This window comes from Hippocampus zosterae, chromosome 16 (assembly GCF_025434085.1).
Source record: "Hippocampus zosterae strain Florida chromosome 16, ASM2543408v3, whole genome shotgun sequence".
Taxonomy (NCBI): domain Eukaryota; kingdom Metazoa; phylum Chordata; class Actinopteri; order Syngnathiformes; family Syngnathidae; genus Hippocampus; species Hippocampus zosterae.
Window position 1 is genome coordinate 18,245,699 of NC_067466.1, and position 12,002 is coordinate 18,257,700.

The 12,002-nt window shown below is 44.6% G+C and overlaps 1 protein-coding gene across 1 annotated transcript in view; it reads left to right on the forward strand.

Annotated features, from left to right (window-relative positions):
• Nucleotides 1–1,327: 1,327 nt before the first annotated feature.
• fstl4 (follistatin-like 4) overlaps nt 1,328–12,002 on the forward strand; it is a 125,200-nt gene continuing 114,525 nt past the window's right edge. The window contains 2 exon segments of the mRNA XM_052047339.1: nt 1,328–1,605; nt 9,769–9,905. Of these exon segments, the coding sequence (XP_051903299.1) occupies nt 9,780–9,905 (126 nt within the window). The 5' untranslated portion in view covers nt 1,328–1,605; nt 9,769–9,779.

Here is a 12,002-nt window from a genome sequence, read left to right on the forward strand (position 1 = left end):
CGCTCGGTTCCTCAGCTCCCCCGCAGCGCGCCGTCGTATTTGCGGCATTTAGGCGCCATTGATTCGCGACTCGGGGCGTGCCTGCAGCCATCTCCTCCGGCTTGCTTGCTCTTATGAATTGATCACGTGTGCTTTTTGTCAATAGTATGGATCGCTCGTTAAGAAGTTGCCCTTGCTTTCTCTGTGCCTATGGCAGTATTTTCGAAGAGGAGACCTGTGTGGTAGCACGCTTGAACGTGATGACAAAACATTCAATTGTTGGCTAGCGTTTCTCAATTATTTCGTGTTACGCGCCCTCCGACGAAAACATTTGACACCCCGTAACTCTCTGTCACGACTATAAATAATAACCGATTAATCAGTTCTCAGCTTTTTTTTCCCTGCCATATATCGGAATCGGTATCGGCCTCAAAAACTCCGTATCAATCGTCCCTCCCCAAGATATCATGATTGTTGAGCGTCACCTATGGTGAAAAGCCACATGCTGCTTCATCAAGTCTGCTCATGTGCTGCATCAAGTTTGATCACATGTAGCGGCAACCCGCTCTGGTAAATTTCAATTTCCTGGTGATCACAAGCACACAATTGTTGACAGTTAATTGGCGCACAGATGGGGGGGGGGGGGGGTCTTGCGTAAGACTAACACCCTCCCTCCCCCAATTTAACCGTCGCACCTGCCGCGTGACAATGCCCACCATTAAGCTCGTTCACAACCGCTATAAATGCCTTCTTTTTTTTTTTTTTTATTTAAAAAAAAAATTTAATCGTTAGCGGCAGAGCGAAACTCACGGAAAAAGTGCATGATAAGCACTCTCACTCGATCGCTATCTTACACGGCAACTGTTGCAAGTTCTCCGACTGACTTTCCTCTCATCGCCTTGTCTTGATAAATGTTACATTGAGTGTCAATGATTAATGACATATATGCAAGTTTAATAGCAGATCTTTTTTTTTTAAACATATTGCTAGCATTAGGCCGAACACTCAGACGTCCCAATTTGTTTTTTTGTTTAAAAATCTTTTCTTTTTGGTCAATGCACACGTAAGTATGAATTTTATGACATTTTGAGGGATCACAAGTGTTGCTATCTTTGATGATGCAATTTGAATGGTTGAACTCGCATACCGTTTTGGTTTTTTTCTAAAAAGTGACTATTTTGGACGTATTTCTATCTATTGACACACACACACAATACACAATTCTATTTTTCATACCGATATTTGATTATTTTCCCCTTTCCTCCGTCTTTCTCCACCCCAGCATGCGCCTGTGTTGCCCCGCGTCTTCCCCCTCCTCCCCTCCTGCTGACGTCAGCGCGGCAGCGCGCTTGAAATAGGGCGGCGGAGGTGCGCGGCGCTCTCAGACGAAGACGACGAAAGGGAAGCTAGAAGCCCGCGACTACGAGCAGCAGGAGGAGGCGGAGGAGAGAAGAAGCTGCAGAGAGCGGAGCCCGGAGGATGGCGAACCGTTGCTGACACTTTGGGAATCAAAAAAAAACACCCGCAAACGAAGCTGAGAAGCGCACGGGGAGTGTCACACTTGGACTCTTTTGGCATCTTTTTTTTTTTTAAATACATATTTTTTTCACCGGGGAAGTAACGCGGGTAAGTTTACTCCAATGTATCTCCGTAGAACTGTGTGTGTTTTTGTGTGACAGCTGATCATAATGCGGAGATGTGTTGCATTCGCATGCCAGTAGTGACAGTCTGGACTGGCGTAGCCCAGCGCGCGGCTCAATTGCACGCCACATGTCGGCTTGCACGCATCCACACGCGCTCGCTCACGCACGGCGTTCGGAGCGATTTAGGATGATGATTTATGACGATGTGGAGCTCCGGAGTCATGTGGCGGGACTTTCACACAAACGTCTTCAAAGCGGGATTAAGAAACACTACGGTGTGGTTGAAGGAGTAGAGCTGTTTTGCGATACGGCCCAAAAACGATATAATACCCCCCCCACCTCCTTAAAAAAAAAAAAAAAAAAAAGGATTGCGATGCATGACCACAGTTCTACGAGGGGACAAGTGGGAGATAGATGGACGTGTGTTGATGTCACAATTGCAAGATCAATATTTGGTCCCAAGTGGGGAAAATATTGCAAATTCATCACTTGTTGGGACAAAATATCAATGTCAGCATGTATCGCATCGCTATCTGTTGCAGCACATTACAGGTATTTGATGTTGGTGAATCGATTATTGATGGCAAGACTACTTTTGCAAGGGTTCTAAAAAAAGAACCGAAAAAAAAATCATTCTCCATACCACCACATATCAGGTCATTATCCCTTGCAAGGCAGTGTCGATACCCGGTGTTTGTATATCGATACTGTAGTGGGATATATATATATATATATATATATATTTTTTTTTTTTTTTTAACTTGTCCCAACAGCTAGGCTCTCCAAGATTATCCAGCAGAAGAATTATCTGGCGATACAAAACTATCATATTACAAGGTATCACACTGTAGTAGAGATCAATAGGTATTTGTTGGCATAACAAAACAGAATCACGATTTCAATATTTTCTTCCGCCACTACAACGGATTGAAGGCACTGTACCGCATGACCTATTTTGTTACACCAAACTCTCCAAGAGTCAGAAAGTTAAAAAAAGGCAAAAATATATCACCATGTATCGATATCTGACATCAAAATGGTATCTCAGCATTACCATTGAAGAACGGGTGCTATCCAAGGTACTGAAAACCAATCCTTTTTTTTTTCCCCTCCATTTTATTTCACATAACGCTTTATCCTCACAAGGATCACGGGTGTGCTGGAGCCTATCCCAACTGTCTCCGGGGAGTAGGCGGGTTGCACCCTGAATCGATCACAGGCCAATCACGGGGCACACAGACAAATAAAAATTCAAACTCACAATCACACCACCAACAAATTTTCCCTGTTCAATAAACGACCTTTTATGTTTTCGGAATAATGGGATGAAACTAGAGTACCCAGAGAAAACCCACACTGGCACGGGGAGAACATCCAAACTCCGCACAGGAAAGCCACAGCCGGATTCGAACCCAGAACCTCTGCACTGTGAGGCAGATGTCTCAATCAGTCATCCGCTGTGCCGCATAAATCATTCTTTTTGAAGTGGTACAATGACTATCATTTACCGTATCATCACGAACGGACGGATATTTGATCTTAGTATGACTTGATATCTCCTGAAAAGAAACACATTCTCTGCATGGTGGTACAGGACAGATATCACTGCGTATGGCGATACCAGCATGTATCAATACGGTCGTACGTTGTCATCATCACTTTATGGTTGGCAGAAAATACTTCAAAAATCACCAGGCAGCGATTTAGGTCAAATATGAAAATGGTGCCTTCACAGCCTGGCTGGACATTTGCTTCCTATCACACAAAAGCATTTCGCAACGCGTGCAACACGATGGGCCAAGCACATCATGTCCTGCTTTGGGTGTTTTTTCCTTTCTTTTTTTTTTTTTTGTCCAGGCGGCAGCCTATAATCATAATCATAATCATCATATATAATAACAGTGGAGAGCACGTATTGTATTCTGCTGTGTGACTTTATGAGCACAGCGGGTCGTCGAGCTTGGAAGGCGGCTTGAATTGTGACATGGGTCACATGGAGGCATGTTCACAACATGTGCACCGTATATTACCTCTGCCAAGGAGCCAGAATTATTGTTATATATTATATATATATATATATATTTCTGTGTAACGGATTTTTTTTTTTGTTTTCCACTAATATGGGGGACTTCCTGTTGTTGCCGGCTCTCTTTGTCCTTTTTCCGCTAAGTGGGGCAGTGCCCCGGGATGCCGAGGATACAACATCAGTGACCTTGACTGACAAATACATAACTTTTGCTACGTTTGTGAGGGCGCTAATGTTTCAGCCTTTTGAATTCTACCTAGCAACAGGTGACCATGACCGAGAAAACAAATCGGAATATTTCTAGTGTGTTTTCACTAAAATGTCAACGTTTTGCAGTTGCGTCCGTGTTCATCCGACCTAAATTGGGTGACTTGCCGTTTGTGTCGGCTCTCCCTGTCCTTTTTCTGCTATGTAGGGCAGTGGAGCCGTGTTTCGGAGAACCGTAACACCCCTGCTTAGTGACAGATGATGTAATCAGGAAAATGAATGCACAAAGTGAAAATCTAAAGTTTAATGACTATGTTTGACATTTTATTAGATTTTATTTATTTATTTTAATTGGAATTTGGTGTTATCCTGTTCCTGCCGGATCAAACTTTTTTTTTTTTCTTCCATGACTTTTACCGGGCAAATTGACCAAAAAAAAAAAAAAAAGGAATAATTAGAGATCCATCTGACAACAAACCACATTTCTTTCTTCTCCACAGTTTTCTTATGGTTGGGGCGACTTCTTTTTCCCTGCCACATTTCCCTGTCCTTTTATGCTTCAGCGCAGCAACTAATGATCAAGAAATTAACATGAGCAGTTGATCTGTTATCTTGTGCTCAGAGCGCCAGCTTAAAAGTTGCCGACATGACTTTTGTGACTTCTTTTTCCTCCTTTTCCACCCCCTCAACTTGTAAAGCACATTCCATGCCAGTCATAACTAAAAAAGTAAAAGTATTGTCGTTGCACCCCCTCCAACCCACCCCCGTTATGCATCGCTTGTTGATTTTGATGGAGGACGACGGCGCAGCAGCTCGTGCAGCAACCCGAGATGATGGCAAGCCAGTTTTCTCCTTGTCCAACTCATCTTTTATTTACACACCTTGCAGCCGAGTCGGAATGCGCCAGCCAAGATGTGGCCTGGTCCACATTCAAACTCAGCCAGCCAAAATGATGCTTCGTTATACATTTGAAAGAGTTTCCCATCAGTGATGATGCATCACGTTACCCAGTCTAATGTGGCGCAAACAGCAAAGTTATCCCCTCGGGGTGGACCAAATTCTTTCTCACTGCTTTCTTCCTGACTTTGATTTGTCGGGATTTTTGCAAAAAAAATTATAAATAAATAAGTGTGTGTGTGTGGGGGGGGGGATTAAAATAATGAGCCCTGCTACTTTTAAAAGCAGTAACACTCACACACAGAAAATTACAGATGGTGAGTCACACTGTTTAGCCACACGTCTCGATGAGCCCGGCGCGAGATAGTATTGACATTTAAAGGGGCACACACGCACTGGGACTGTACAGAGCCATTCCTCAAGAAATGTTTGTGGATAAAAACACGCTCGAGGCAAGCGGTTGTCTACCTTTCACGAGGGGGGGGTAAAAAAAAAAACAGCACTGTATGAATGCATATTGCATTTGTGTGGAAATGATGTTTGATTGTTTTTTTCTCCCGCAGCTTGTTATGCTCATTTACTTCAGATTTACAGCATTAAAAACAATAGCACACATGAAAGAAAATTACAGATGGCGAGTCACGCTGTTTAGCGACACACCGTGATGAGCCTGCTGTGAGATACTGAAATTGAAAGGGACACATGCACACACGCACACAACCTTATGCCCAGACAGGCCTGCCCAAGCACTTTGTTTGAATAATAATAATGATTCAGAACGGACCACAGGGATACTGGTGACTTTTTTTTCCACCCGCCCGCTGCGCCGCCGTTATCCCTGAAGCCACTTGAAATTCTCCTCACTAATGTTGAACTTCCGCAAATGACCTTTGCTGACTCGGCCCGCTCCAGCGGCTCGGGGCAAACAGGCGGGTGACCAAGAGCGCGGAAAAAAACATGGAGGAGACGTTCACGGAAAGGTTGCCTCCCAAATATTGGTTCCATGTAGTCAAATGCCATTTTGTGTGGATATTTTGTGTGTTTAGAATGGACAAGAATAAGCCTTGATGTCTTCCACATTGGGGGAAGTTCCCGTTTTACAATAGCAGCAGGACTCGTTAGCGGCGTAATATTTGGAAAAAGCGTTATATACAACATTTATTTAAGAATCAGTGTTTTATAGACACAAAATACTAAAAATGCTAACGTGAGCAGCGGTGAGGGTAGTTAGCATCATCGTATGTAACTCGCCTCACCTACCGTCGGTAGTCGAAATAAGATAAATAAGCTACATTTCTGACAGGTAGCATACTCACGAAGGAATGTAATATTTGGAAAAAGCGTTATATACAACATTTATTTAAGAATCAGTGTTTTATAGACACAAAATACTAAAAATGCTAACGTGAGCAGCGGTAAGGGTAGTTAGCATCATCGTATGCAACTCGCCTCACCTACTGTCGGTAGACAAAATAAGATAAATAAGCTACATTTCTGACAGGTAGCATGCTCACAAAGGAATGTAATATTTGGAAAAAGCGTTATATACAATATTTATTTAAGAATCAGTGTTTTATAGACACAAAATACTAAAAATGCTAACGTGAGCAGCGGTAAGGGTAGTTAGCAACATCATATGTAACTAGCCTCACCTACTGTCGGTAGACAAAATAAGATAAGCTACATTTCTGACAGGTAGCATACTCACAAAGGAATGTAATATTTGGAAAAAGCATGATATACAACAATTATTTAAGAATCAGTGTTTTATAGACACAAAATACTAAAAATGCTAACGTGAGCAGCGGTAAGGGTAGTTAGCATCATCGTATGCAACTCGCCTCACCTACCGTCGGGAGTCGAAATAAGATAAATAAGCTACATTTCTGACAGGTAGCATACTCACGAAGGAATGATGAGAAAAGATGGAGAAACCATGCTAAATGCGAAGCTAAGCTAACATTCACACGGCTAGCTAGTAACCGGAATCTAAAATGAATGAACTTCCTTTATGGTGTACGTCAAGACAAGTGGCCGAGAAGGTATAGCGAGCGGCGTTGTGTTGACACGACATAGATCCGGACGGTCTTTTTTTCCAAGGATGGATTCCCGATTTTGACCATTTCTGTTGTCAAAGTACTAGCACCGCCATTGCTTTAAAGTATGTTCAATTTCGACTTCCTGTTTTGCGACTCTCAGCCAAAGCTGGTGTCGACTATCTTATGTTGGAAAAAAAAAAAAAAAAGACTTCTGTCATACATTCGAATCACTAATCAATGATGACGATTGCTACGTTAGCTTCCTGCGCTCACCACTGCCAGTTGGTGGTACAGTACAGGCCCCCCCCAGAGACCCCGCTAGCTACCGCAGTCTTTATCCCTCCTCGGGGAATCCTTTATTTAGCCCTCCTCATGATGTTCCCTTGACCGAGTCCCCCCCTGAGGAACGCCAACTTCTCCGACTTACACGTCCCACTAAGTCGCTAAAATTTCGGCGAAGAGCAGTGAAGCGCGAGTCGATGAGGCGTGGAAAAACAAAACGGTGCAACTCGGGAGCTACTTATTCTTCTCCGAAGAAGAGACGCACTGTGCTTTTTTGGGGGTTTTTTTCCGGTCGAGATGCTTTAAGCTGCATCTACTATGACGGCGGCGGCACAAAGGGTCAGGCGATAATGAATTCTCAGGCAGACCGCTAAGAAAATCTGCTAAGCTAGACCTGAACTGCGAACTTTTGTATTCCGCGTGGGTGGCGGAGCATGAGTCAAACGAATAATTATGTTCGCTGCGTCACCCCCACCCACCCACCCACCCCCCTCATCTATTTCAATGACTCGGTGTTGCTTTATGGTTTTGTTGTGTTTTGTTTTTTTGGGGGGCTTCTTGAGAGGCTTAACATGGTGGGGAGGTCACCAATTTTCGTGTTGATTCTAGGTTTCTCGATTACAACCTACCCTGAAAGAAAGGTCGTAGTGAACCCTGGAAAGTTAATAAACGTTAGCCCCCAATGGCAGTTGCACCGATAAGCAATCATAACAGGACAAAAAAAAAGTCTCAGAGACCCGTGCCCGGCAAAAATAATAATTATTGACACCCCCCACCCCCCACCGCACACTTTTAGGTTTATTTAGTGAAACGTGTACTGTATTAAAAAAAATACCGTAGCTTTTCGGCACCAAACTCCTTGAAGGGGTAAAACCGTGAAAAATAGCCTAATATTGACCAGATCAAAGGAAAATCACGATCTCGAAAATCTCTTCCGGCAGCCAATGTCGGTGCTTTAAACTGACACGCCGTCAACTTTCTGCCCATCCTCCAGGGGCGGACGTGCCACGCCGGTGCTTCCATTACGTCGAGTGACAGTTTAGAACCTTATCTTTCCACCCGGGGGGGGGAAAAAAAAAAAAAAAAACTCCAGTGCTCATGTGCGACAAGGGCAAGATAAGCAGAGTATAGAACATAGGATACCATGGCTGACGCTGACCTGTCACTTATTTTGCGTTATTCCCCCCCCCACCCCCCCCCCTCGCCAAAAGCTCAAGATGAATCCAGGGGGCTGATATGAGATGAGTGCAAGGCTGTCACATGGAAGTCAAAGTGTTTCAACTCCGTTCTCCTCTGTGTCTCTATTTCCTGTCAGGAAGGTGAACTGGCGCAGCTTCGAGGTTACAGTACGTTTTTTTTTTGGCAGCGCTTTCTTGTTTCTAACTTCATCTACTTAACGACATTATTAAACCACTGAAATCATACACAGTGGCAGCCATCGAGCGCCTTTGATTTTAGCTGCTGCATCAGGTTTGTAGAGTCACTTCTTAGCAGGCGGAAAATTGTTGCGCAATTGGGGAATTTTTTTTTGTTTTTCTAAATAAAGCAAAATTTTGTGGGTCTTTTCTTGATAGACGTGCATACCAAACTTCATGTTAAAGTAAAACGGGCTTTGCGGGCTGCCAACTGATGTCATTGTTTTTTTAGAACTTATTTTCTTTTTAAGTTATATTTTACAATGACCCCCCCCCCAAAAAAAGATGTCAGCACTAAGACTGGAAGAAGCTGAGACATCTTAAAGGCATATCCAATATATTCCCATGTGATTTTTTTTTTTTTAATCTTACTCCTCGTTGAAAGGTAAACAATCCCAAAAAAGAAGCAAATCAATATTTTTGAAGTTTTGATGTCCATGCCTTGGGGCTAGTAAAATTCCATCATTGACTTTCTGCGTTCAAAGGAATTTTGAAGCGGCGTGCGTGCGCGATCGCCTCACACGTGAGCAGACAGTGATTGGCAGATCTCATTTGCCACTTCATTTTCAAGAGTGGGCGAGCGCCCGTCAGCCTGGCGTGGCGAATTACGGCTGCCGAACGGTATCGCCGGCAGTTCCTGGATAGAGGGAGTCGGTCACTTCCTGCTCCCGTCTTGGAAGTCTCCTGATTAGTACTCATTTCGCCATTTCTTGGATGATTGCAATTTTGTGAGATTGGTGCTGAGCCAACGGGAAAGGTGGCCCAAATTGACGAGTGATCGAAATGAGCCTGGAATGGCTGCCTCAAATCAAATTGGCTGTTAGAGCATTTTTTTTGGTGGGTTTTTTTTTGTCTTTTGCTGACACACCTGCCTATCGAATTTCCTTTTGCCAAGTGAAACTGGCAGCGGAGGCCGAATTATTTCAAGGACCACCGTCCCCCCCTGGTCTACTTCTGATTTACATGCCTACGCACTTTCATGTTGTTAATCAAACTGGTTGAATTAAAAAATGATCCGAACAGCGCCGTTACAAACCAAAAAGGTCAAGTTTTGTGTTTTGGGCATGCCTTGTTGACTTTTTTTGTGGGTCTCCTTATGACTGACACGCTGACCAAATTTCATGCTGCAAAATGAAATTTTGAGGACTGAATGTGAAAAGCTGTGATACTCGGGTTGGAGTGTTTGCAGGTTCGATTCCATTTATTTTCATCGCCGCAGAAATTCACGAAATTCGGCGCGGAAAGCAAGAGACTAATGGAAGTTTTCTCGATTCTAACAGGGAAGCCGCCCATGGGCCGCCTTGCTGTTTGGTTTGCGGTTCTGGCCGCCCTGTTCGGGTGCGGCTGGGCCGCAGGGCACCGGAGAGACGCGGATGAAGCGAGCATCCCGCCGACTTCTTTGGAAACGTCGTCCACGGTAAATAACAACTCGTGAACTTTTCTGTGCGTAAATCTCGGGCCTGGTTGGATCTTTCTCGCCTTTCGGCTTATTTGGGGCATTTCCGGCCACGCACAACGTGAATTCTTTTTCTGCGGTATAAAATACGCATGATTGTTTTTGTTATCGTGCGCAGGACTGGAACGGGAGCCTTTGCTCATGACCGTGATTATCTTTAACGCAGACTTTACGGCGGGTCGTTCTGTAAACTTGCCGTAACTCTGCGGCTAACGCATAAAAGCGAAGGTGAGGCGCGAGAAGCGACTCGGTTGTCTCCCAAGGATTTCTGACGTCGGGCAATGTTTGTCGTCGGCGCTCGCAGCACAGCAAAGCAAAGCAAAGCGCCGTTTTATGAGCGTGAAATGCGACGGGCCCCCCTTTTAATCAAAGCGCTTCGACCTCTGCGGCACCTTGATTATGCTTAATAACTTGGAGGTTTTACACCGCGTTGATCTGGCCGAAGGTTTTATGGGAATCCAGAGAGTCCGCGCGACAGCACTGGATGACGCCGGACTGTCTTTCCCGTTTCTCGTGGCGGCCGGTCTAATAAAGGGACGAATGGGTGTCGCCGCATGGGGGGGCCGTGATGACTGAAACAACCTGAAAAAGTCAAAAATAACGTTTTATTGAACTATTGTTTAAGTAACTGTAATGAGGGCTTTGGTCACAAGAAAATGTATATCACCGATTTATTACATATGAAAAGTTGAAATTTTGATACACATTTTAGCAAGTATCACGGAAGGTGTCATCTTTGATTTGCTTTCGCGGGCCACGTAAAATGATGTGGCAGGCCACATCTGGCCCCCGGGCCTTGAGTTTGACACCTGTGACGTACAGTCTTAGAAGTCCAAAATCTGCAAAGTTAAAAGTTTGCGGGTTTTGCGTGACCCAACTAAAATTAAAAGAGAAAGAAAAAAAGTACACAGATTGTTTGTAAGGTAATCCAATAATTTGGCCCGACTTTTCTGAAAGATGCGATACGTTTCCCCGGGCTATAATTCAATTGAACAGGCCGGCCGTAACCCCGGTTCGGGCTCCTCTTCACACCTCTCGCGCATTTTTTCCGAGCTAACCGTCGAGCCTCGCTTGATGAGCTCTCACCTGGAGCGAAATTGAGGCCAGCCCAGCGTTGCCCTTCGGCCGATTGCCGTGTTAAAATGGCGTGGCGGTGTCAGGTGGGGAATGGCGGGAGGAGCGGGCTCCGTTCAAGCGGCCGGTCCAGATGCAGCGGTTCTCCTTTTCGGAGAGGTCCGACCTCATCGCTGATTATTTCGCATGCCGGCTTTTAATTTTCAACGCGGTGCACCCAAGTGCACTTTGCACTTGCTTGCGAATGTGACCCGCTATCTACTTAAACACTCACTTACTTTGAATTTGACCATGAGCGGCTAAAGCTTAGCACAGATGATACAAGTGGTAGCTTAGCACAGATGATACAAGTGGTTTTCTTAAAAACTATTTATATATATAAAATAAAAACGTTAATAATAAATAATAATAAAATAAAGTCCTCTCAAGCCAAACTGCAAAAACCCAGAAGTAGAAACCTATCCACATAAGACCGTTCGGAGCACCAAACATGGCTCACCCGCACATAGCCGCCATCTTGCGGCGCTATAAAAGTCAGTTAAACGGACACTAGCTCGTCCGTGTCCAAATTCGGTTGATGCGCTCCACGGAGGAACCGAGAGGAGGAGCCTTAGTGGGGCCCAGCTTGCGACGGGTCCTTCAGAGGACGCAGCCTACAAACCCTGGTTTCATGCGTTCGGCCATCTTGGGAATTTGGAGTTGGCCCATTGTTGCACGGTCGAATCAGGCAAACGTACAATCATAGCCTGTGCTCTAATTGTCATAATTGCCAGCAAACGTAGATCACGACGAAAGCACTAAAATGGATCGTCAGCCCATTTTATTTCTCCGTGGCTCAAGCGTTAAATTGCTTCTTTCGCGGATTGCCCAACCACCACTTCTTCCATCGGATCTTCCAACCATCAATCTCAATCTAAAAACGACGGACGGGCAAATGTTATTGGACAGCTTGCGTAAATCCAGAAAGGAAGAAGCATATTTTTG